Consider the following 27,357-nt stretch of genomic DNA (forward strand, 5'->3'; position numbering starts at 1 on the left):
GGCTCTAGCATGCTTATGATGAAGCAGACAGAGCTGCACCTGATTTGGATATAGGGGCAGCCACTGAACTGTGTGAAGGAAAGAGACCTGCCTGGGAGGGGCTAAAAGATCCTGGAAAAAACCTGGGAGTTTTCAAGGAAGTGTTAAATACTGAAGGAACTTGTCCTGGTTTTATCCCCACGCTAAAGAAGAAATTTGAAGGTGAGAGAGAAGAGCAGTTTGTTCAGCAGAAAGAAAAATGTGTTTTGCTCCTATTACAACTTCTGGGAAAGTGGTGAAAGTCCATACAATACTGAACATGCTGGGAAGGGACAAGGAAATGATGTGCACCTGTTGGTAAAGAAAATGCTTTTGTATCATGGCTTTGAAAGCCTAAGTAAAAATTTGTATTGTGCGCTTACAGCAGCTTATGTCCTCTGATCAAGCCTAGATGTGTACATTCCTTTTATTTTTCTGCCTGCCTGTGGTCTTTCTGTGGTACAGTTCAAGAGTAAAGTTAGAGCTGCTTTCATTTCTCAGGGCATTGGGTAGGCATTTCCAGCCTTTCCTCTGTACTGCAAATAAATAATTACAGTCAATAAGGTTGCTTCCAGGTTGAGTTGGTATTACAGCTAAAAAATAGTGTTGTGCTGTAGGTTAGAACAGAGATTTTCCAGAATCATGCCTATGTAGAATATTCTGCTGGATACTTTTTGGAATAAATTGAGACTTTTTTTTTTACTGTTTTTTCAAGCTTGAGTCATAGAAACAAATGAAGCTGGCAGCCTGCTTTCACTGTTTGCAATCTCAACAACAGATGTGAAAGAACCTGAAGTATGGTACATTCCAGCAGTGGCTGCAGCATAAAATGTCCAACCATAGCTTAAATGGAGTAGGTTTGTTACATCTGCCAAACTCCAACTGAATGCTCTGTGTATGTGAACTTTTTGTTCTGGTTTCAATGCGTTTACAGTCACTATGGTAAACTCTGCTACCACTAGCTCTGTGCAAGCTATGCAGCATCAGGTTTGTTTGTGTACCTTGGTAGTGCTGTTCTTTTGTGTTTTTGGTGTGTCTGTGGCATGCTCCTAGCAGTGACTTTGCTGATACCATCAAGGTCTGTCTGCACCAAGACTTTTCTCAGAAGTGCCTCTCATAAGTAAATTACCAAACAAAGGTTTTATTTTAGTTTGAGTGATTCCCTTCAGGCTCTGTTCTCACTAGCCCACAAAGCTGTTTCCTATTTACAGATGTCTAACGTGGTATTTGGAGAGGCTCATCTGTTCTAGGCTGGCTCAAATTTAAACAGGACCTCATTTTTTTTTCCTGCCCATTGGATATTGAAATAAAAGTTAACTTCCATTATTCTGTCTTAGTTTTGACTTAGAATTAGAAGTAGCATCTCTTAAAACCTGTGTGTTAAGTCATTTCAGGTTTTCCTTGTAGGAGGTCACAGACACAGCAGTCTGTTATTTAGCTCTTGTTCAGAAATAAAGAATATTTTGTCTAGCTGAATGATAGATTTTAAACAGGCCTTGATGTTGGTTGAACAAATTTTTTGAAGTCAGCGAACTACAGAAGATGTGGGAAGATGACTGAGATCCCCAGGAAAAATAATTTTATAGTTTATGAATAGTTGTACCATTTTAAAACTAAAATTGGGAAAGCAATTTTTTTGATGTTTTGTCACAATGGGTATTTGTTTATTTACTTATTCCAACTAAATTGTTATTGTATTATACCTGAGAAAGAGAACATGTTAATTCTCAATAGTAAATCTTGTAAAAAAAAATAAAAATCTTGCGTACATCCATGGAAAATCTAAAAGAAAATGTTTAAAAAGAGTAGTGAATAGCTGAATGCATCCACCAAGAAAATGATTAACTAGCTCTCTCTAATTTATGTTTCTTTTAATTAAGTCAAGGGGAACTACTTCACTTTTTATGGTCTAATGATTATATGAATAGACATTATACATTGTATTTCATATGGTTGTTTGATAGGAGGTAAGTAAGTAATTTGGCTCCTTTTCCCCTTTTCAGCAATCACGTTGGGGATAATGGTGTAATTGGTGATACCAACCAAAATGGCTCTACCCCAACAATACATGACAGTTCAAGGCTCGAAGCTTTCCACTCACAGAGCTCATCTGGGGCAATGGTTAGTATTCATTTTGGTAATAACGTTTTCACTTTACACAATGTGTTCTTATCAGATGGAGTGTTGTACAGTCAGAAGCTGATGACTGGAAGCAGGTCTGCTCTGAGTTGGAAGGATACTTTATATAACTGCTGCTGTTCATCAGCCTTGGCCTTGTCCCAGAAGTTTAATTTTACAAACCTGAACCTGCAGTAGATAATTATGTGAGTCTCGGGAGGTGTCTGTCTGCTCTGTAGATACCAAATGACTTGAAAATCTTGCTAAGGACAACTAGTTTTCAAGGCTGCTTTGGGAGAAAGGAGAAGCCAATGCAGTCAGAGCAGTTTCTCATTCCTTAAGATGGAATCCACTCCTGAAGCGTTAGTAATTTAGTTTTTTGTAACTCGACTCACAATTATAAAATAGCAGTTTGATATTTAAAGAAAACATAAAAGCTGATTTAAATCTAGGAGTTATCTATGAGATTCCACACTACTGGTCATGCTTTCTGAATCAGATAGTGTATAAAGTGTTGAAAGTGAAGTTTGTAGATGTTATTTAAGAAAAATAAGGGATACCCATGAGAAATTTGAAGAATAAAGTGTACAAAAATTAGGGAACAGAATGAATGCTGTCTGTGTAATCTTAAGCTACTCCCCAAGTATACTGTGATAACATCTTTAATTATATGATCCCATACTATTCTTTCTACAGGACTCCTGCCTCTTTCAGTACAGAGGATGGTTAGTGATCTCTGAATAAGTAGCTATTTGATACCTCATTGTCTTCATTTTTTTCCCCTTTGTGTCCTTATTTACTTCAAAGTATTCTGAATCAAAAGTGTTTCCTCATTTCCTAGAGTGTTTCTACCTTTTTGTAGCATCTGTATGATTCACAGGCATAAACAATTTTTCTTTTATGAGATAAACTATTTTCCACCTTGTTTCTGTCCTAGTCCCCAGTATTCTGGTATTTGTCCAGTCTGCAAAATCAGGGAACTTGTCAGTCACCCATTTCCAAACATGTAGATTGGGTCTAGTCAAGCCTAGTCTCCTCTTCTTGCTGCCAGGCTACCACTATGAGATCGTAGGATATAATTATTATTTTCTCCCAATTTTGGTGCATGTCAGCCTGAAGAGGTCCATGGTTTTTTTTCCTAATAACTTTTTGATGGATCTCCATTCATCTTTTTTTTCCCAAAATGTTTCTCTGAAGTACTATGTAGTTCAGGCCTCTCCACTGCAAAACACTGACGTGCTGATAAGAATCCAGCAAAGGGCCACCTGCAGAGGTGATTGGGGAATGAGGCACAAGATGTATGAGGACAGGCAGATGTAAGGTTTTAGCCTCATTAAGGCTAAAATCTATGTAAGACTAAAATAACTTTCTACTGTCTTCAACTTCCTAATGGAAGAATATAGAGAAGACTGAGCACATTCAGAGGTACATGGTGACTAAGGGACAGTGGTACAATTGGGTTAAAAAAAAGAAAGATTTATTTATTTTTCTTTTAACTGGAAATGTGGTCAAATACTGGGAGAGGTGGTCCACAGTGGTGGTGAGATCTCCATTCATGGAGATATTCAAAGCTGTACTGAAGATGGCCCTGAGCAACCTACTCTAACTGTGCCTGCCTTGAGTATGTGTGTGCAGGGGGAAAGGGTGCAGGCTAAATGATCTCCTTGCAATTGGAATGATTGTAGGACAACTTAATGGCTTTCTTCTCTAGTTTTTGGTTGAGAAATTGATACCAAGAACTGGAGACCAAACTTTTTTCAGCTATATGTCTTAAAATCACTAAAATGAAAAATGGAAAAGATGATATATTCTATTCCTTAAATATTTTAAGAATGTCTAGATTAGGCTCCACAGAATGTTTTCTAAAAAGGGAAAACTTTAAATTTTTCTCCCCAGATATAGCACACAATTACAATGATGCAGTTTGGAGCATGGATGTTCGATAACCATCTCCATCACCCACCCTTTGCATTTTGTGAAAGGTACACATCCAAATTTCAGTGATGTTTATCAAATACCAGTACTGTAATTAACCTTTGATTAGTTAACTATTGCATTGATCTGTTGCATTACATCTACTTCATTTCTTAGAACAGAATTTAATATATAGTCTTAGTAATTTTGCGTGGTTTTTGTTTTTAGGACCTGCCAACACGGGAAACTATTGAAGATCTCAAAGGTATTTTAAAGGCATTATAACACCTTTACACTTTAGTTTAATCCTTGCTTGCCACAAAATAAATAAATAAAAATGATACAGAAGACCCTGCAGCAGAATCTGTCCTTCCTCGTTTTAGGAGCTGAATGGAAAAGCTCAAGATAACAAAATCTCAAGGAAATTCTCACAGAGGCTTTCTCAGCTGTTAGATCACAGCCTTTTGGTGAGAATGCAAGTAGCTTTCCCCATTTTTTTCATATAGGTAGACAAAAGAACTTTCCTCACATGCATTTGGGAAGCCCTGGAATGCATTAAAAGAGGTAGCCAGTGTTCAGGTAACATCTTAAAGCCCTTAAAAATCTTCTGACTGTAGACTTCTTTGCAAGTTTTGCTAGCTAAAGATTGTACCTTGAAAATACATAGGGATCCTATTTGTGAAACCTAACTCTTTTCTTAGGGGTGACAGTATTAGAAGACCAGACTGTGCCACCAGTTTCATCTACCTCACCTGGTATCAAAGCAGATGTATTGCCAGTTTCCTCAGCCTCTGCTTCAGGTTCTACAGCATCAGCAATAGTGACAAAAACAGCTGCTGCAGAAACACTTACTGGAACTGGAATAAATCAAAGCAGAAAGGATGAACAACATGGATCACAAGTTATTCTCATGGACAAAGATGTTGCTAAAAATTTATCCAATATTTCTTCATCACAAGTTGATATTTTAAGGACTGGAGTTTCTTTGGAGCCATGGGACAGTGAAGATTCAGTTATTTCAGACCATTTAAGTAATCCAAGAAGTCACAAAAGAGAGAAATTGCCAGATGGCTCACTGCAGGCAAACTTTACCAGTAACTGCTCACAGTGCAGTGCTTTTGCAACCAAAGATCCCGAGCTTGTTGAAAGTTCTTGTAGTGCTGATAGTACCAATGAAGACCTTGACTGCTCAGATAGTGAGACTGCTGTTGCAATTGTTGACAACTCTCTTCCTGGAGACCAGCTGTGTGAGCCCATTAAAATTGTCATCACGATGAGCAGCACACCAAACAGCACCCTCAGTGACCTAGCAGGCTCTGTCCATCTGAGGGCTGTGGGTACTGAGAGAACGAGCTCAGCTCTTGAGTCTGGTATAGTCACAGCAGATTGGCAAAGTCAGCAGACTAATGAACAGCTCAGAATTCCCGTTATAACTTTTGATTTGTCTGATGACAGCAAAGGTAACGAAGGTCTGGAAGTCAGTGAAAGTGAAAGAACTCCAGAAATGTTGAGGACAGATCTGTCATCCAACCATTGCTCTGGCTATGAATCTGGTGATGCAGTAAAGGAACATAGCAATCCAGTAAATGCTCCTTTGGAAAATAACATTTGCTTAGATCCGGATCAGAAGAATGCTTCTGAAAATGTACAAAATGTGGGTTTGAATTCAAAACAAGAACAGCAGAGCCTAGATCCTCAATCCTGTAGAACTGCTCATGAAAAGAGGCATATGCGGGTGCTGAGTGTAGACAGTGGGACAGATGTGCTTTTAAGTAAGAATTCTGTGGAGGCATCTGACAAAGAGAAGACTTTACCGACTTCTAAATCAGACCTAGAAGCTAAAGAAGGACAGGTGCCCAATGAGTCTAATTTTCTAGAGTTTGTCTCCCTCCTGGAATCCATTAATACCTCAAAGATGAAGGCATCTAATCAGTCTACTGTCAAAATGGAGACTACAAAAGAAAACATCCCCACTGGAGGTATGATGCATGATTTACAACTTTTGGAATAGGAAAGTTGAAATTAGTTATGTTGCTTATAGCTTGTCCTGAAATCTGCAGTATGGTGAATACAGAGAGTAGGACTGTTTTTGTGATTAGCTGATGGAAGGCTGGGCTTGGTTAGATCAGGGTGATTTCATGGAAGAGTGATAGTATCAGCTGCAATTTCTAGAATGTTTACAACCTCACTAGGTGTCTAGTATGTATCTAATGTTCTTTGCTACAGTACGTTACAGGCCTGGTTGTGGAAACATCCAAAAATTATTAGAAAATTGTATACAGTTAGTGTGGTACCTTCTCTTACATGGTACATGTGAAGACTCATCTGCGTGCATCTGTGAGTATGTAGAAAGCTGGAATTGTCACTAGTAGTGGCTCAGCTTCTATCTAACTCATGTGTTCATGTGTTCCTCAGCTTCCTCTACAGGTATGTGTTGCTTTATAGTTAAAAATAAAACAATCACATTCCCAATGTGTCTCTCAAGAGGTAAGAGTTTTGATATTCAGTTGCTTAAGACCAAATATTTGGGCTTATGGAAGAAAGTTTTTCAGTGGTGTTTGTTGAAAACCTCAGATATTTTAATGGAAAATAGTATCTTGTCATACAATTTTCCATTTAATAAAAAAGAGTTAAGTTTAAAAAGAAAAAAAAAAACACAACCAAAAACCTCAATCAGTTCTCTTTAAAACCTGTATGCAATCCAATTTATAGTTCTAACATAGAAATACCTGATTTTATCCAACATTTTCCTTGCTGTTGCCAAACTCTGACCCTTTTCTGTTGGAAAGGAACATTATTTGTAATGTCTTTAGCAGCTGTATAAAGAAAACTAAAAGGCTTGTTTCATGAGGCTGCAAGATGAGGTGCAGTGGAGCTGTGTGGAGTGCTGGAGTACTTGCCAAGTGATCTGCAATTTCCTGGTTTGGAAGATCTGGACCAAAGTAAAATGAGACAGCCTGTATTCCCTTCAAAAATGTTCTGTAAGCCTTAGATGCTGTGATAGGTTGTTTTAAGATAGCCTAAGAGGAAGCAATCTTAGTTTGAGTTTTGCACTTGGGGAACTTACTGATGCCTTAGCAGGGCAGCTTCTCTCCATGTTGAAACAGCGTAGACCTGGCTCTCAGATGTCTGTTTTCCTCTACCTTGCTCCCCCTTAAAAGAAAACGTTCATTGTATGGAAATCATACAGGTGATTTCAGAATGTGTCAGCTTTATATAAGTAAATGGCTTTCAGCTGAATATCTTGGGTAATGTGAAAGTGGGGAGACTGCCTCCATAATGGAAAGCAGTGGCTAATCAGAATAAATCCATAAATTCTGTGATGACACACTTAACAAACTTGATTCATGTGCATAGTTATCCGACTTTAGATCTGTCAAACTCAATTATTTTTATTCAAACTCAGAGTCCTTGGAAAACATGGGGACTCAACACCTTTCTTCAAACCGATCTGATATATGAAGTGGCCAAATGTGAATTCAGTACCTTTCTGTTTCTTTAAGTTTTCCTTATGTTTGTCAGAAACTGGAGTTAATCTGTATGCAGCTAAGCTGCCCTCTGCATTTCTGGGGTGTGCTGAGCTGTTACAGGCCCAGCAACTGTCCTCCTGTGTAGGGGAAATGGGACTGCAGTGGCTTCTATCACTGTGTGGTGTCTGCGGACCTTGTGTTGTGCTGTGGGAACAAGGCTACTCAATCTGAACTTTTTAAGCCAGGGAGACATAGTTCAAAGGCAGTTGCTGTTAAGAGCAAGTAGGCTTTATTTATTTTCTTGCCTAGTCAGAGTGTGCTCTTTGCTAAAATAAATTGCTGTCATTACTGGCAGCTTCCCCACAGTAAGGTTTGATTTTAGGAAAGAGAAAGCCTCTAATTTGTTTACAGCCTTGCAATTATAAATGCGCTTTTAACAAAAGAGCATTTTAGAACAGATCTGAATAAACATTTATTCCCACTTTCAAGTGGTAGTTCAAAAAAAATAAATAAAATAGAAGGGAGGCAATATAAAGCAAGGCAAAGCTACACACCCGTTGTTTCAAGGGAGGAGGTTGTTTGTCTTTTTGTTTCTTTATTCTTTTGACCTTGCAAACCACTTAATTGGCAGAAGGTAATAACAGATGTCTAGTCCAAGGGAGCATGAAATGCACCACACAAAGGTGTTCACTGGGAAACGTGAGAAACTTGGCAAGTTCCTGGAAAGCTGTGTATTCAGAGCTACATGGAAGAAAGCTCATGTTTTGCATAATTTGGAGAAAGCAGGAAAACTTGTGAATCAGAACAGTCTTGAAAGTGAGTAAGTGAATGTCATAAATGGTTCTTTGTTTGATGTGTGCACCCTCCACACACTTGTGATTTGTGTGGAAACAGAATATGCATCGTTTTCACCCAGCAAGCTCTTTGCCAGTAGACAGCTCGGTAAAACACGGTGCAAGAAAATAAAAGCCTTGCTTAAGACTAACAGGGTTGCCAGATTTAATGTGTTAAATACAGGAAGTGAATAAGCTGTCTTTTAAGAGCTGTTCTGTTGACGTTGTATCTCTTCTATGTTGTAAGAAAGTACCACTGACACTGTTGCTAAAAATGACTTTTGGGCCACTGTCCTTTCAATTCTGAGCCAGTTTTTCACCGCCCTCATAATGACAGCCTGTGGAAGGGCAACTGCAAATTTTCTGCATCCTTTAAGTTGCGTAGGGAAAGCTGGGTTTATGGGTCTGCTTTGTGTCCTTCTGGCATGCTGGGAGCAGAGGAAGAACATCTGCACACCTGATCTGTGCAGGATAAGGGCCTGTATCCCCTCTACCTCAAGTGACTTGGAATCTGGAACAGACAGTGTTATCACCAAGGAAAAAAGCCAACTGTGGGAGTGGTGGGGATCCTCATGGTAGAACCTTGACCAGGACTGTGTGGCCTAAATTGAGATGTTTTTCATGCTCTTTTTAGAAAAGGCACTCGTCATCCTGGTCAGTGCCCAAACCACAACCTTGAGTGAATTCTTTTGGATCTCTTGCAATTACACTGCTCCTGTAAAAAGCTAGGATGTACTTAAGTGGATATTTTTAGATAACTTAATTCCCCCCCCCCCACACACACACATGTAAGAAGGGGGCTATGGCCTGCTGTGTAATTGTGGGACAGAGGAATCTTCTGCATTGAGCCACCAGACCCAACAACAGCTGCAGTGTGAGACTGGGGCAGGGATGAGGGCAGGGGGCACATGGAACACCAAGCCCCTTTGGACGGAGGCTGTGGTGGTGCAGAACTCACTGCTCAATCTGATGCTTAGTCTGTAAACAAGCTTCATAGTCTGCGACCTATAAATACCAGACTTTTGAAGTGACTTTTGTTAGTGTGTTCAAGGGCAAGGCTGACACTGTAAAGAAATTGTGAACCTATTTCCGAGGTTGATGTTCTGACATTGTTAGCTTTAATGATTAGATTACTTACCTGAGACCTCAAAAACCATGGTTTTATTCCCAGCTCTGTTATTGGCGTAGGTGATTATTTTGAGTAAGTCACTTCTGTGTTTAATTTTCCCTGTCCTGCAACAGGCACAGTGAGTACCAATAGCTTTTTCTACTGCTTCAGGATTAATATGGTAATCCTTATTAGTGGATAATCTCATGTATTTCTTCACTGCCCATGGTGAACTTTTATAGCAATTTGTGGACTGCATCAGATTTGCTGAGCACTGCTATGTTTGGGGTGACCAGCTTTACTATTGGTTTTTTATTTATTTATTTATTTTATTCTAGTATATCAGGCAAATGTGGATTGTGGATAAAGCACATAAGCTTTGTGGGTGGGTGTCCAGCATTTTGACTTGCTTGGGCTGCTCTGAGGAATTGTCTTGAGCTGTGTATAGTGTATATAATATAGTTGATGTACATAAGTAACAAAACTACTTTTTAAAATATTTATTTATTAAAACATAGTAAAGGGCAACAAAAATGCACTTTGGACACCTGCGAGGCTCTTCTAAAGCAAAAAGGATGAGGAAAGGTTTGGGAATGTCAATTAGACTGTTTTTAGTCTTATAAAGTGTTATGTGCAGATATGAAAGGCAGATATTGTCAGTCAGAGAGCTATTATTTCATGCTGAGTACTGACAAGAGCATAGAGTGACTTGAAGTTAGTTATTTCTGCAACAAAGCAGGCTACAAATACAGTTCAAAGTGAAAATTTCTGTTTTGGAGCTTAGTGTTGTGGGAAGAAGTAGATTCTGCAACAGCAATTAAAGAACAGAAGAGGCTTGGGCTTAATTAGCTTAATTCTGCTTGACCAGATTTCAAAACAGATGGTGTTTGAAATTATGACAACAGTGGCATTTTAACTTGCAAGATTGAGTTGTGGAGATTGGAATAGGGATAGGCATGTAGAAGACAAGGGAAAAACATCTGGTAGGCAGAAGAAAGGGTACAAAACAGTAAAAATATGTTGGAGAAAATTCACAGAACAGGGAAATTTCATTCAAATCACCTAATAAAATGTAAGGCGATGTTAAAGCTGAGACTTCAAATTTGAACTGTTGTTGTATTTTGGTTATTATTTTTTACAAAAGCTGTTCCCTTTGGACTGTAAAGCTGCTGTCAGACTCTTCCCAATGGTCTTGGTAAGGATTTTACCAGGATGTATGTTATGCTCAACCAAAATATAAAACAGGTGTATAGACTTGGACACCTAGATGTCTGTACAGGACTCTTCTATACCACCCTTCTCGAGGCATGATGTAGCTGTAGAATTGTAGAATATCCTGAGTTGGAAATAACCCACAAAGATCATGGAGCCCAACTCCTGGTTCCACACAGCACCACCCAAAATCCAAACCCCATGTCTGAGAGTGATGTCCAAATGCCCCTTCAACTTCAGCACTCTGTGCCCACTGCCTTGTGCAGCTCCTTCCGTGCTCACCGCCCTGTAGTGCAGCTCTGTCCCTAACCCCCAGCCGCCCCTCCCCTGACACAGCTCCACGCCGTTCCCTCGGGCCCTGTGGCTGTCACACAGAGCAGAGCTCAGCGCTGCCCCTCCGCTCCTTGGGAGAGCTGCAGCTGCCATCAGGCCTCCCTCAGCTCCTCTGCTCTGGGCTGTACAGACCCAGGGGACTTCTCAAGGTGTCCTGCCCTCCCGATCTTTCACCATCTTTGTAGCCTTCCTTTGGGCACTCTCTAGTAGTTCTGTGCTCTTTTTGTACTGTGGTGCCCGGAACTGCACACAGTACTGCATCTATGGATCTTGGTACTTGAGATATGGTTTGTAGCTTCCAGATCCGTGACCAAGTTGTTTGCTGACCCCAAGCCTGTGCCTGGGGCTTCTGCTGGCCTAGCTACAAGTACTCCAGAGTTATGGAGGAGGAGTGCTGCTGGCTCCATGTCTTGCTAAAGGCCACAGTGAAGGTGCAGTTGTGCTGTGTTACCCTTTTACTCTTCTTTTGGTCATGGTGAGTGTTTCTCCTGGCAGCTTAATGTTAAGCTTTGCCAGGATGCATTTTGGTGATGTGGAACTTGTTATGCACCCTGGCAGGGCGCTCCTTGTCTAGACACCCCTATCTTTATGGTGTAATTCACTTGGAAGAAATGAGTGCTTATGAAAAATAGTCTCAAAGCTGTAATGCCTACCTGTCCAGTGTTGGAAGTACTCATTATTGAGGTGCTGACTGATTGGCATATGAAGCCTGTAAGAAGCAGGACTGTTTATGTTTTTGTTATTATGACTCTTTACTACTGCAGGAAAGAAGTCTGAAAGGCTTGCGGTTTGGAATGGGGAAGAGAGGCATTTTCTGAAACCACTAGATAATCAAATTAAAAAATCTTTTTGTTTCAACCCTCGAGCCAGTTTTGGGCAATGTGAGACCAATTAGATTTTAAAACCACAATTTTCTGATCTCTATCAGTTATTAATGCTTCCACAGCCCAAACCTTTGAGAAGATGATTCTTGATGAGGTGTCTATGTCTTCTGGTAGTTGCATGATTTAGAGGATGCTTCAGTAATTCATGGTTAAATAAGACACCGCTTAAGAATATGTTAAAATGATTAAATAGAAAAGGGAGGAAAAAAATAGCCCACCAACCTGTTTTTTTTAATTATTATTTTTTTTTTATAATTTTAAATAAGAGAAATTAGGTCTGGAAGACCCATTGAAGTTTGTCTCCCCATATAACAGACACAAAGCTTTTCCCTAAACCAGGCTTATGCTCACCATACTGCCCAAGAACCTAAACTTCCATGTGCTCCATAAAGAGATAAGAGACCTGAAATGTTGTCAGTGTTGTAATGATATTTTGAAAATTTATCAGCAGAAGCCAAAGGAACTGCTATTTCAAGCAAGAGTTATGTGTTGTCTTTATTTCTGCTGCTCATTCTGTCCCATCTGGTCAGACTTGTGGTTGCAGTCTTTGGCCCTGGTGAGGTTCTTCATATTCGGTACTTCCTGTTGTGCCTTATACTAAGGGCTGAGACCTGCTGGGATCGAAGCGTGGTGGTACAGTTACGGTTGTTCTTATTCTGGATTTTATTTTTCTTACTAAAAATAAATGAGTAGGCAACGTCTGTGGAGAGAAGGGATTCTACAGTTGTGCACTGAGGCTGAGGAATGCATACAGGTGCCTGAGGCTTTAAGACTTTCAAAGGTTATGTTGTGTGAATTGAAACTGGTGTGGAGATGACCTAATTCCTGAAGGCAGGTAGGTTTGTAGAAGGAAGATGTTGCTAGAGCAGCTGATATGACTGGGAAAAATCACAGACAGGTGATCAGAAAGTTTTGTGCATCCAAAAGCCTGTCTGTTCTCTTCAATGGTATCTGTTGGCCTAATAGTACTTTTTTCTCTGGAAACCTTGAACGTATTTTATTGTTAGACTGTCTTAGCTATGATAACACTGTTTCTTGACTGGTAACTTTTGCAGATTGGGTTGGTAATTGTTTTGGCAGGAAATACAATTTAGCAAATGGAATTTCTGTGGTTTTTTTTTTCTTGATTACATTTCTTAGGTGCTTAAGCAGCAGGTATTGCAAAAAAGTCTGGGTAAGTACATATCCATATGCCTTGCTAAGCATAAGAAGCAAAGAAACAACAGTGCACACTGCAGCATCTCTAGCAGAACAAATTATTTTTTCTCTTAAACATTTCAGTTGTGTGACAGCTTACAGTGGTGATGAAACTGTTGTTTGTTGCACTTTAAAATCCCACAGAGGAATTACAACACGTTCTGCTGCTCAGTGTAAGCATAATTAGCTGAAAGAGGCCATCACTTGGAAATTTATATATCTAGAAATAAATAAATGCTATTTATATAAATGATATAACTTGAAAGAGGTGATATAAATTGGTATATTCAGTGTAGAAGAAACGGGACAAATCAGTTGTGTAGATTTTAATATCCATAGTTCAGTATTTTCCAAACATAGGGAAAGCTACTGTGAAATTGTTTAGCTTGTTTTTCTCTGTACTGCATGAAGAGTGTGACTGGTAATGAAGAGAAGTTGAGTAGCTGTGTAGTTTTTGGTGCAAATTCCAGCTTTAATTCATTGGAAGATGCATCCCTTCTTTTTGAAAAAGGGAGTGAGAATAAAAGAGTGTGAGCCTCTTCTCTGCTGTCAGTATGCACAGCTGGGAAATAAGTTACGGTCCTCAAGAAGGCAGACTCTTACTACTATGGATCAGGGAAGATTACTTCCTTTAGATTAAGAGGGAGAAAAAGCAGAAATTCTTACTCGCTTGTCCTTTGTATCATGCAGCCTGTTCTTGAAACAATGCATTTACTTAGCTTTATCAGGTCAGAATATCTCCTCATCCAAAATTGTGTAGTTTGTTTAAACAGCATTATATAAGTCATGTTAATGTTTTTCATGAAACTAGTGTTTGCTGTTGTGTTTTAGCTTTTCTTTTGGATATTCTTGTGCGGATGTAATGAACAACACTCTTGACAGTCATCTGTGAAGGGTGGCTCTACTTCACTGCCCTGTTTTCCAGATAGCCAGATGACAGAGAGAAAAGAAGAAGTGTCGGGAACAGAAAAGCACCGTGAGCAACTTCCTAAGCAGGAAAGATCAGATGTACAAAGCCAAGATCGTGCTAGTACTAGTCCAGTGCTACCAGAGTCTGCCAAATTTACAGCACTGTAAGGCCAGTTTACTTTACAATTTTGTACTTCAAAGATATGATGTAATCTGTTTTGTTTCATTGAATAGAAATGACATAAACTTTTAATTAACCTCTCTTTCTTTCTGTTTTATTGAGAACAAGAAAAAAGTTCCTCATAGTAGTTTTGAAACATTTTTGTGTCAAGTTACCAGGGCAACAGGCAAAGGCAGATAATCTACCGAGTAACTTCTCAGCAAGACAGTTCTGTCTTGCAAGTAATAAGTGGACCTGAGGCGTCTGTACAAGATGAGCTGTCCGTGGATGCAATGCATGTGTTCATAGATGAAAATGGTGAGTTTCTACAGGTGGAATAATTACAAAGAAATTTCTGTAGAAAATGTTAGGCTACCTAAGAGGATGCTTCTCATCTTGCCTGTTACTGATTGCATGTTTTCTGTGTGCATGAAAGAAAATGGCTTAGTCATATCAGTAAATGCACTTTCAGAGCAGCAGTAACTAGTGTTCAAAATGCAACCACACAGACCTGAAATTTGTACAGTGCCACACGTACCAGATATTTATCTTCTAAATGTCATCCTCAAGAAGTGCAGGCACACAGTCTTTGCCCTGGGAGGGGTGGACAAAACCTTTCACCTCTTTACTGTTGTCTTCTCCAGCTGAGTTTGAGTAGGTACTGGCTCAGGCTGAGCTCTCTCTGATGACATTGTGGTTACTTTTGTTCAGAGTCCTGATCTGCCACCTCTTTCAAGTGAGTTAACTAGTGAAGTGGTCTTAGGCCTGTGCTTGGAGCAGGACTGCTCCACAGCTATTACTGGAGGTTGAAGCTGTAACACGTGTGATGGTGGTTTGTTTGAACTCTGCGTGGAGCCCTGTGAGGTCCTGGCCAACACCTTTGAATTGCAGCCACCATGTTTTCCCTTAAAGCTGCTTTCAGTGTGAATGAGTATTCATGCCAGCTAGGATCCTGATCCCTGTGGTTTTTTTTGTTTTTCTGCTGATTCCTCCTGGGATTGCTCACAGCCCTACAGTTCCTTGTATGCAGTGGGGCTAAGAGCAGCAGAATAGCATGGCCTCGGGCTTGAGTATAACAGGGACTCTTCGTTTCTTCCTGTTGTGCAAAAGAAGCGTGCAGTTTCTTTGTTTTGCAGAATTTTTGCTGTTTTATACCTTTTTAACCTCACCTTCCTGAACGGAAAGAAAAAATCTGTTCAGCAGTGAGCTTATATTAATAGATGGTCTTTCCATTTACTTTGCATGCATTTTAATGACAGTGTAGTTCGTAAGCCTCTTACAGATATGTTTCTATAGATGCTGTTTAGATTTGGTTTATGTTTGCTTTCGTGGATTCTTGTGCTTAGTTATGGAAAAAGAGGTCAAAATTTCACTGTACTTCCACATTTTCTTTAAAGTTTTCAGTTGTTTGAATGTTAGTTTGCTTTCTGAACTTTAAGATAAACCTAGTATGTAAACTGAAAACTGGTTTATATTTATAAATGTGCCTAATATTTTTTGATAAATTTGTTTGCAAAATGAAGGATCACGTAACTGACTTCTTGCATATATACATTTTCTGAAGGGGAAATTAGGTCGTGTTATTTAAAGGCTGGCTGTCAGAAGGAAGGAAATTTTCGACATCAACTATCAAACTGTGATTGTATTTCGAACGCTCAGTAAGTAAACCCTTATTTTTAGAAACTGAGTTTTCATTGCTGGAAGCTATGAAGCAGATTGTGGATTTGAAAGATGTGTGTGAAGGAAGAGCACTGGAGAATAAATGTGTTAACCTATTATAAAGATGTCAAAGTATGCATTTTTATTCTCTACTAGAACAGTGATTGCTATGTAAGAATATTGATGTGGAAAAGTGAAAATGAAAACCAAAACTAGCCTATGTGATTTCCATTAATTTCTGGGAATAGCCAAAGTCAAGTGTGGCAATATAAATTAGATTTGTGAATAAAACAAAGTAAGTGAGACTGTTACCAGATATTCTCTCAACCTTATTGTTTTACTCGTTTCCTTTACCTGCTGGGTCCTATCAGTATCAGCAACTGACACCATTTCCTCTGAATTCAAGCAGCAGAGCTGTTCAACTTCAGTGAAATGTCTAATGCTAATTTACTAGTCTGAAAATGGTATCTAAACAATAATTTTAACTGTTCATAACTATTTTTATTGAATGTTTTCATACTGTTATAGAGCATGTGTAACAGTGAGTGGATTAGAGAGTTCACTGTATTAATAATGTTCTTAAAGTGTTTGGCTTTCAACTGAGACTTTTGAAAACCTCAGGAATATGTTATGAATGCACTAGAATTATAAATAAAATGCTGTTACGAGATATAGGAGAATAATAATCTTTATTTTCAGTGGATGAAGAAAAAACTGAGTTCATCCAAAATAGAAATGTTTTATTTCTTCCACAAAATGTGGAAAGAGCCCATGGTAGAGTCTAGTTTTCATCAAACGTCTTGTTTAGGGGTTATATAACTGGCAACTTTTTTTTCTCCTCTACCTAGCACAGAATAATGCCCTCCCTTGACCCTTCATGTAACTATGAACTGAATCTGTCCTAAATGTATAAATAGTTTCAGGTCTCTTGACAGCTTTCAGATAACCTGTTTTTATCAAAAAAGGACGATCTTCCTTCTCAAATAATCAGTCCTTTAAAGCTGTCCTTGCTAGATACTTACATGGCATCTGTGTCTTGCTGTACAGCTCTAAATGCAGTTCTTTAGTTTGTGGTTTGTAGACCTTTAGAGATGTGAATTACATATTAAGGAGTCTGTTAAATGTTGTTAGTAAAGGTGAGTTCATATGTTCTCTGCAGCCATTCACATCCATTTAACTTATAAAGATCAGTACCTTTGCTGCAAATCTCGGAGTATAGTATCAGTTCAGACTGTAATAGAACAAAACAGCAAAGATCAGTGTTTTACTGTTTTTGTATGAGAATGAAGAACACAAGAGCTTTTCCAAGAACAGAACAGTAATAAAGGGAAGTACAAAGCAGAAATTCACATGAATAACAAAGGAGGGCTAGGAAACATGAAGCATGCTCAAAGCTGAGTTTTGCAAGAGCAGTTTGTAATACCTTTAGATCAGAGAGATTAATTACATTTGTTGATCAGAGAGATTAATTACATTTGTTGTTCAGCTGGCGGTTTCTAGCATCAGTGCATAGATTGAAGGGTAACATGGGAAGTAAAAGGGTTTCGTTTTCTCTTCAGTTGTTCACCATCAAGTAAGGTTGTATTTAAATGATACTGAATGGCTGTAGCCTATAAAAATGTAGGAACAAATGTTATTACCTTCCTTAAAAACAGTTCAGGAATGAGGCATCTCTCCTTCCCCATTCCCTTCTACCTCTACCAGCAGGCATGCACAGCACTTAACATCAGGTTAGTTTCTTATCCATAGTTAAAAGTAAGCCAAATAGTCACAGTTCTCAGCTAAAGGTTGTTCTTATGTAAGAAAAGGGCAAATCCACAGAGTGAAACAAGGCACAAGGCATAAACAGTGCTTGCTTCAGTTACAATCTCTTCTGTATGTTTCTGTGGAGAGCTCTCCAGAGAAATTACTCACTTAAGGGTAGGCCCTCCTTTGATGGGTATGTTTGGTTAGCTAAAGTGATAATACACGTTCCCCAAATCAGTAGCAAGTCATGTCTTGTGCTGTCATTGTGAAGGATATGAAGACTTCCTGGTATAACTTACATACCCCACATGCTTGTCTGTCACATTGTTCATAGTGTTGTGCAAGAAGTCTGTGCCAACGGGAGATGCTGTTATGAAAGGGTAGTTGAAAATAGATATGAATTGCAATCCTGACGTGTCCTTAGCTCATCTCCAGACCCATCAGAAAGTTAACTGAAGACAAGACAATGACTTTGACAGCGCTTTTACATGAGTATAAAAAGTTTTGTGTCTGCATCCATCCAAATTAAATTTTATGAGCTTAAAGAGTGTGGGAGAAAATGAATGCCTGGATATTAGAGGGTTGCATTTTCACTGAATAGCAGAAATAGAGTTTTCATAGGTTTCATAGGTTGGAAAGGACCTACAAGATCATCTAGTCCAACCATCCTCCTATCACCATCCCTACCCACTGAACTACTAAATCAAATCCCTTAGCATCTCATCTAAATGCTTCTTGAACAGCGCTAGGGATGGTGCCTCAACCAACTCCCTAGGCAGGCCATTCCAGTGCCTGACCACTCTTTCAGAGAAAAAATGTTTCCTCAGGTCTAATCTAAATCTTCCCCAGCGCAACTTGTGGCCATTCCCTCTTGTCCTGTTGTTATTTATCAGGGAGAAGAGGCCCACCCCCTCCTCACCACAACCCCCTTCAGGAAGTGGTAGAGTGCAATAAGGTCTCCTCTGAGCCTCCTCTTCTCCAGACTAAACAATCCCAGCTCCCTCAGCCGCTCCTCATAAGACTTGTGCTCCAGACCCCTCACCAGTTTTGTTGCCCTTCTCTGAACACGCTCCAGGGCCTCAATGTCCTTCTTGTAGTGAGGGGCCCAAAACTGAACACAGTACTCGAGGTGCGGCCGTAACAGAGCTGAGTACAGGGGGGTGATCACCTCCCTGCTCCTGCTGGCTACACTATTTCTAATACAGGCCAGGATGCTGTTGGCCTTCTTGGCCACCTGGGCACACTGCCGGCTCATGTTAAGCCGAGCATCAACCAACACCCCCAGGTCCTTTTCCTCTCTACATTCTTCAAGCCATTCTGCCCCAAGCCTATGGCATTGCATGGGGTTATTGTGGCCAAAGTGCAGGACCCGGCACTTGGTCTTATTGAACCTCATCCCATTGAGCTCAGCCCAGCTGTTCAGCCTATCCAAATCCCTCTGAAGGGCCTCCCTACCCTCAGGCAGTTTGACACATCCTCCCAACTTGGTGTCATCTGCAAACTTACTGAGGGTACACTCAATTCCCTCATCTAGGTCATCAATAAAGATATTTAATAAGATAGGCCCCAATACCGACCCTTGGGGGACACCACTCGTAACAAGATGCCAGCTGGACTTAACTCCATTAACCACTACCCACTGGGCACGGCCCTCCAGCCAGTTCTTCACCCAGAGAAGAGTGAACCTGTCCTGTTTTGATCTCAGTGAGCCCAGATTTCCCAGAAGCTGACAGAGAAAATAGCAGGAGAAATATATAAGCTTTTAAAACGTTTTTCACCCATCATGCTCTGCCTCTAGTATTTAGCTTCTCCTAAAACAAAAGCATCAAACTGAGTCGAGGCAGTGAAGCCCAGATGTGTGTGGGTGTGCTCTGATGCTCCTATTTGAGGAGAATTGGGGATGTTGACTCAAGTTAGGCTGTGGTTGTTGGCTTTGGGGCTGTTAGTAGAAGCAGAAGAACAGAGGTACCAGCACACTTTGAACCGTGGCATTCTTCTGGGTATCAGTGTAATTCAGAAAGGGGTTTTTATTAGAGAGTATGAACTGGTCTGTCAAGGATAATTTAAGTGGCATGTGAATTGTCCAAAGGTAAATACCTTTTGAATAAGTCAAGCAAATCTGGATAAAATATTTAAGCCTATGAAGTATTTAAATATTACTTGAAAGAAGCCATTAAGTAGAGCCTTGAGGCAGACTAACTAATGATTAACAATCTTAAATTCAAATTATAACTCGCTATTTCTGTCTATTGAATCTCACTATTATCTGCTCCAGTAGTAAAGCCTTAACCAATCTGGCATTTCACAACAGCAATTATTAGGAATTGAAATCAAAGTAATATTTTTGTGGTCTGTGAACATTTTAATCTGATCCTCTTGGCATGGCTTCTGAAATCCATTTATCACAAATAATGAAAAGTCTTAACCTCTTTCTCACGGAACTGGTTTGGTTTTATGATTTTTTTGTTCTTTGCTTTTGTGTGCTTCCTGCCCTTTCTCAGCTTGTAAGGGCTAGGTGAACAACCTGAAGGAGTAAAACTGGATTAAAATATGCCACAGAAAGCAGATGTCTGAGTTTAAAGGATTAAAGCTTGCTTTCTCTAGAGGCTCCCTGACATTGGAAACATTATTGTTAGAGGGATTGACTGACTTCAAGTACTAGCCATCATCACTTCTTTTTTGGCTGTACTCTGTAGTGGTATGATCTTTAGAGTATTTTCCAGCTTATCAGGGTTAATGCATATTCCACTAGATACTGTAGTAGTTGGACTAACAAAAGAGCTTCTTAAAGTTCTAAAAGACCTTCAGAGCTTCTTAAACATGGATAAACTCTTCTTAATAAGAGTTTATATAACTCTCTAAAATGGTCTCTTAGGAATTAGAATTGTTTCAAATTAGTATCCTATTTTTGTCTCACCTATTTTCCTATTTGTCTCTCACCAGTCCAGCTTTTAAAGCATTTTAAAAGTTAAATTTAAAGTTGCTCTTTACATTGTAACAATTTGTGTGTGAGTGGACGCACACAAAAAAATGTTTTTCCCATCTTAAATCTCACTTTGGCAGGTGATTCTTGTCACTGATTTTGGTAAGTTGCTTAAACATTGGCAGGTGGCTAATCATTTCCCCAATTACTGTCCATGTAATTACCCTGACCCCACTTCTGACTGTTGTCTTGCCAGAAGCACCTCTTGCCAGTCACTGGAATGGATTCCCTGCAGAGCTAATTGCCTCTAAATTTGATGCTCCCATTACCTCTACCAACTCCTTCTCTAGCCATAAATTGCTTTGTAACAGGCTTTGACAAGAGAGATAGTGCAAACTGTTAGCTATCCTGAATTCATGAATTACCTCAGCAACTTCTTGCAGAAAAACCATTTGAATCTGTTCTGGGCTTAAAAACTTGAAAAACCTTCTACCCCATTATATTATGTTTTTCAACAACCTTTGTTTCCCTTACAGTGAATCCTTCATATTTCTGTGACTCGTGGCTTAGGTGTGTGATTGGATTCTGGGAAGGCAAAGGAGGACAAAGAAGTTCACAGTTGTGTAAAATTGGCGAATGGTATAAACATCAACTCCCTTTTTCCATCAGTCTGTCTTTTGTCTGAATTTTTGCTAGGTTTGAAACCTTACCTGTATAGAACAGTTACAATCATTATTTAAAGTTTTCTTCCCATTAAACCGGTGATACAAAGTAAAACTCACAGTCACTGGCAATAATATGCTTTAAAATGTGAAGCAAAAATATGTCCAAGTTCGACCGTGTTTAGAGGTTTATACCTGGTTTTTGGGGCTATTAGAAACAAGTTGGAGTTAGCAAATGTCTTACCAATTAGGAGGTGTCATTTTGATACATCCTTTCTGTCTGCTGCTGTGTGACAGAGAGCAGGTGTTTCAAAGAAATTTCGTTAACTTCCTTGAATGTCTCTTGTAATTAAATAAGTGAATCACTTTTGATAAGCAGTCAGAACAATAAATAATGGCTATCATGTTTTCTGGGAATTGCATGTAAAGGAGCTCATAAGTATCAGTGAAAATATAACCCTGTAAAATTACAGTAATCATAGTAATAGCATTAATAATTTGTGTCAGTAATATGATCTGTCCCCAGTACAGAAGTCTGTAGTGTCATAAGATATATATCAATGCCAGTGCATGAATTATACTGCAATTGAATACTCTGTGCATAGTTGCTCTACCAGGTTAATCTGTTTTTTTTCAAATGTTTGACTTCTTTTCTAAATGTCCTTGCATACTGGAGGCCTTTTTCAGAAGGTCAAACAACCTCTGGTGTGTTTGTGTACATATCCATATTAAGAAAAATGTGCCTGTATTTGTTATCTCTCAGTAATGTTGCTTTCCTCAATGTATGTTTGAAATACTGTGCTCTTAGAATTCTATCTTTCTGAATTACTTGCATGCCAGAGGTTGATCAATAGGAATGTTATCCTTCCTGGTTTCTCAGCTATGAAAAACTGTTCCACTCATATAAGCTACTGCCACTTCTTCTTCTGAGTATCAAGTGCTAAAATAGTATACTGCCTGAAACTGTAAACTACAAAATTTGAATACTTAAGTACTTCTTTTTGATGAATAATATGTGTTTATTTTATAATTCGGTGGTGGAACTTGGGACCCTGTTGTTATCTGCTTTCTTAACTTCAGTTCAAAGACAGTAAACAGTAAGCTTACTTTAAATGTGAGGGGACTAATATGATACATTTTACTATTTTTAATAATTTCTATTTAGCTTTCCTCTTACCAAAAATGTAATATCAGTTTTTACTGTGTATAAAATTCTGTTCTTTGTGGTTGGAGAAAGCTGGGGCACAACATTCAATATCATGATGCAATGTTAGTAAGTATAATGTTAAATAGTTATACTCACATAAATCCCGTGAAATGGTCTAATGCTTATACATTCAGATTATTTGTCCTTAATGCTTTGTCATTTGAAATCAGTTTCTGATTGGGAATATCTACAAAGGAAGGAACTATGCAAAACTTCATTGATACTGCCTGAAGCAGATCACAGGCTTGATAGCATGATAGCACTGTAAAACTCGTATGATAGAATCACAGAATCCTCTTAGTTGGAGGGGACCTTTAAAGGTCATCTAGTTTAACTCCCTTGCAATGAACAGAGATGAGTACAGCAATATGAGAAGAGATTATTGCATATCACTGAAGAAGATACCAACATAGGATTGTGGTGGTTACTGTCTAGTATCTGTTGGTGTTTGGGCATTTTGCTGTGCAGTTTTGCATTTGATTCTGTTAAGCTCCAAGATTTTTTGGATGCGTGTGCAGAGGAAGATGTGCTGTGGCTAACTATGCTTTGAAAAATACAGAGCATGGTACGCAGAGAATCCTGGTGTGGATATGTACATACTAACCTGGCAGTGCTTGCTGTGTTGAAAAACAAATATGAGTAAGTCCAAGGGAAAATGCTTTTTGTATTCTTTTTCTAGAGTTAGAATAAATAGCTACTTTTTGAGAAAAAGCCAATTTTCTCTCTCAAGTGAGGTATCAGCTTTCGTAAAGACAGCTGGAGTTATGTCCTCACAAGCAGTAGAAGCATTTGGCCATTTGTATTTCTTTACAGAAACACTTAAATTTTATCTCTAAATAATGCAATTAATGAGGATACCACGCGAGCGGTTTTTCTTCTTTCCTGTATTCAACTCCTGAGAAGAAAATGATACTGAAACTCTCAAGCTTGTGGAAGGTGATGTCATTATATACTAGCATTGATTTTGAAGTTAATGGAGCTGGTATCTATTTAGAGCAATACAAACGTTTTGTGACAGCAGCTTAGCTTTGTGATGCTGAAGTATTTGATTCATTTAAATACTTTGATAGGTTCATGTGGTGGACCTCTTGGTGGAGTTAATCACTTTGTGTCTGGCAACAGTTGGCATTAGGAGGCTTATGTGCTGTATATATGTAGTGTAAACAAGAGTTTAAAATATGTAAGGCCACAGAACTGGATTTATGGCATGCATCTGAGAACTGAAGCAAAATGAATAGACCTGACCAGTTCAGACACTCTTGCTCATTTTATTTGATTTATTAGTTTCAATTCCAATTATATTGCGTTATCTTGCATTCCGATATCTATTTAGTAAATTAGCTTTCCTCCTCAGGTCGTTGCCGCTGTATTGTTTTCAGGCCCATCTCCCTTTTCCCTTTCCCCTTCCCTGGGGCATGGATCAATGGGTTCCCCACCTCAATCATCACAGAACCAGACCAAAACAGCCCATAAACCGTTGACATGTATATAATTGTATTTTTATATGTTTTATTGTTTTGTATCATTCATCTATACCAATATATGTATTGCACTTTGCGTGTTCAGTATGAGCAATCAGTCTTCTAAATGCTTCACTATGTAGTTGAAGCAATGATTCTAAACCCAACCTTCTCAGAAGCTTTATTAAGGTTTGATTTTAAAATGCTTTTCCAGTATAGGTAGAGAACTCCATTAAGAAAGAACAACCACCTTATTTGTGGTGTTTGTTTTTTTATTCTTTGTTTTGAGAACAGGGCTTTTTCAGTCTCAAACAGGCTCATAGGTTAAAAAGAACAAATTTCAGCAAAATGGTGTCTAGCAAGTATTAAAAAAACTCCTTGGCTGAAGTTACCTGCCAGTGTAGCTATAAAGTGTCATGGACTGCTAGTGTTTCTGGCTCTGAGCAGAAAAGGCAAACTTGAAATCAATGAGTTAACTTCATTGCTTTACATTCGCATCCACGAATAAGCTGATGGGGGTGCATTGTACTATATGAAGGCATCTAGCTGAATGCCTTAGCAGTACTGTATGTCTCTTGTGTAAATCCATTAGTTTTATTATTTATATATAAATCCATTATTTTCACCACTGGAAAATTTTCTAAACCTATGAGGAATAAACCTTGTAGAAGGAAATAGAGTTATATGTATTTTTATTTTTTAATTTAAATATTTCAAGATGCCATTTTAGAATGAGAAAATACTGTTTTTCTGAAACATTGTTTTTTATATCTCTCAGCAAGGTGACCAATGTCACTGAGACCCCTTCCTGCTCTAGCAATAGCAGCTAACTTCAGTTTGAAGAATTCTGAAGGCTGCTCAGCAGGTGGTGCTGTTCTGCAACCGAGCACTTTTGTTATGGATTAAGCAAATATGTTTTAGTTTCTTCTCAGATTTTGTGATTTTAGATGAGCCTGGTAGCTTAAGTGGAATGCTTCCTGAACGTATACATGAACACATGTAGACTCAAACTGGTCACATTTGAACACAGTTAAAGCCACTGATTTTCCTTAGAAAAATAATGCTACTGAGTTGGTAACAGTATATTTTCCTGCTGGGCTGCTAGGTACAGGAGGGAATGCTTGTGTTATCATTGCCGCTTAAAACTTTTCTGTTTTTTGGGTGGTTTTTTTTTTTTTTTGGTTTTTTTTTTTGTTTTTTTTCCCCACCCTTTTGCTGTTTTAAAATGGAGCAAGGAGAGCCACATGGTGGCAGCAGCATCCTGTTCAGCTATGGGAGCTGCAGAAGTCCTGTGGTTTTGAGGGTTACTTCCCCTCCTTGCCCCCACCTTTCAGGTTGAGAGGTTGGGAAGATGATTGAGAAGACTGGAGATGATGGAGCAGTAGGTGCTTTTAAGGCATTAATTCTGGTAAGACTGCATCTTTTCAAAAGGCATCCCCTTGATTGTCCATTCCTTTTTATTTTTATTTTTTAAATTTGTTAGTACATTTCTCTTTACTCTGGAATGCAATAGGCTTACAAATGATCAGTGTACCTGCTTGTTAATCAAATTGTATATATATGTGTATATATATTTATCTGAGTACAGAGAAGCAAGGGTAAACCACGTGGATCCTGTTTCTACGACACCTATTTAAAGAAGCACAGATGACTTGTAGCATTCATAGTGCCTGCAGTGCCTCTGATAACATGCTCTGCAAGGCTTTTCTCTGTAGTATCTCACTTACTGAGCATAATATGTTCTGCTGCTCATTTTGTAATCCATTCCAAAACAGAGGTCTTATCATTTTCTGTCATGTCAGTAAGTCACTGCATCCAACTTTCCCTTTCTGTAAGCTTGAGTACACTACCTTATTACTGTTAAGAGTGGTATTATTGTTAGTTAAACAGATGCCAAAAAACTCTCCCTAAGTCCTGTTTAAGTAGCAAAATATGAACAGATTTAGGAGAAATATCATCTTTAGTTTGCACTCCCCTCAGCAGTAGCCATTAAGGGAAGTTGAATTATGTGTGCAGAATTAACTTTATTCTCCTTGAGACTCTTAATTTCTTACCAAAACAGGTGAAGACTACCTCTTCAGTTTTACTATGTTTGCTCTGATTGGGTTTGTCACATAATCATTCAGTTCTTAATGCTACTTTCGCTTTTACATATTTCAATTTTCTTATGTAATTTAGGCTGCTTTTAGTTTTCAACTCTTGCTATTTAATGATACAGTTGGTAGCTGTGAGTCACCATCTGCTTAAAAAGGCCATTTCCGCAGCCAGTGGGTTCATCTCAGTACCCAGTTACGTGGTGATCTGGTCAGGTTTGTGCTGACGATTCTGCAGTAGAGACCAAGTGAGGGGTGAGTTAACATGTAGCAAGGGGGTCTGCGTGGTTGGATTTTAAATGACATGAAACAGCAGGGAAGGCGTTTTAGGTGAGAAGTAAGACTGCTGAGGTGGTAGAAAGACCTCAGAAATGAGTTTGAAGTACTCTCAGAGAGCTGTGGACTGCTGTTGATCCTGTACTTCAGTGTCACTTCAGACAGAGGTGTTTCTACCACAGATTGACCATTTTGAAAGGACACAAAGTAAGGGCTTTTGGAGTTCCCATGATGTTGTTAGTGCTAGCTGGTTTTTGTATAACCAGATTGGGTGTCAGTTCAGTGTTTTGAACATGCCTGAGACTAATGCCTTAGCAGTAATTGTTACGTGGGCAACCTCTGAGCTTCACTCCAGTTCACAGCCAGAGCTGTTTGCCTCAAGAATGGGGTTTCAATGTATTACAAATGGATTTCCACTACGTTATTACAGCTGTGGATACTTATGTTGCATATGGTTGTACTTTGTATTAACCCGGACAGCTACCTAAGAAGGTGTTGGGATCTTTCTTGTTTTGAGGTCAAGATGGAAGCTGGTTGCTACTGTGACTGTTGTGACCTTTCTTACAAGGTTGCCTACCCTAATTTAACTTTCTTCTATATACAAGTTAAAGTAAAATTTAGACAAGCCCTACAAAACAACTTTATTGACCCTAGAATCCATTACAGTTCTGTAGCATGCCTTTGTAATGAGCTTACCTTAAGGAGGTATTCAGGTTCAGGCCAGATAGTACCTTACAAAGGGTTTGTCTTAGGCTGGGTTATATTTCAATTGCTTAAGTAAATCTGTTGGCGGGATAAGGCATTTATATATTCATCCCATCAAACAGTAACCAGTGAGGGAGAAGTGAAGATTTTTCTAGTTTTGTGTAGTTGTACTAAAATACTTTAAGTATTGTACAATAGCTCAACTAGCCATGTGTTCTCACAAAAATGCATTATGAGCCAGGAAAAAATTCTTGGCTTTATGACCACATGACCACTTATCAATAGAGGGTGCTGTGAATCTTTTGCATTAGTTCTGTGTAGGTTGTATGTTTACCAAATATATTTTTAGTTAGTATTTTATTATTCAAAATGTAGTTCAATTATACCTTTGCTTACATTAGCAGGATGGTTTACTGTAGTAGATCTTGATAGCATTAATTTCATTCCACAAAGGAATAGATTTTCTATTT

The 27,357-nt window shown here is 38.9% G+C and overlaps 1 protein-coding gene across 1 annotated transcript in view; it reads left to right on the top strand.

Annotated features, from left to right (window-relative positions):
- Nucleotides 1-27,357, top strand: part of PCNX2 (pecanex 2) — a 144,577-nt gene that overhangs the window by 6,328 nt on the left and 110,892 nt on the right. Inside the window, exons 3-8 of the mRNA XM_065730527.1 lie at nucleotides 2,022-2,139; nucleotides 4,279-4,315; nucleotides 4,752-6,029; nucleotides 14,013-14,160; nucleotides 14,329-14,474; nucleotides 15,721-15,814. Coding sequence (XP_065586599.1) covers nucleotides 2,022-2,139; nucleotides 4,279-4,315; nucleotides 4,752-6,029; nucleotides 14,013-14,160; nucleotides 14,329-14,474; nucleotides 15,721-15,814 — 1,821 coding nt within the window. The remainder of the gene's footprint in view (nucleotides 1-2,021; nucleotides 2,140-4,278; nucleotides 4,316-4,751; nucleotides 6,030-14,012; nucleotides 14,161-14,328; nucleotides 14,475-15,720; nucleotides 15,815-27,357) is intronic.

Source organism: Cyrtonyx montezumae, unplaced genomic scaffold (assembly GCF_038088225.1).
Source record: "Cyrtonyx montezumae isolate F1298 unplaced genomic scaffold, pur_monq_1.0 scaffold_0, whole genome shotgun sequence".
Taxonomy (NCBI): domain Eukaryota; kingdom Metazoa; phylum Chordata; class Aves; order Galliformes; family Odontophoridae; genus Cyrtonyx; species Cyrtonyx montezumae.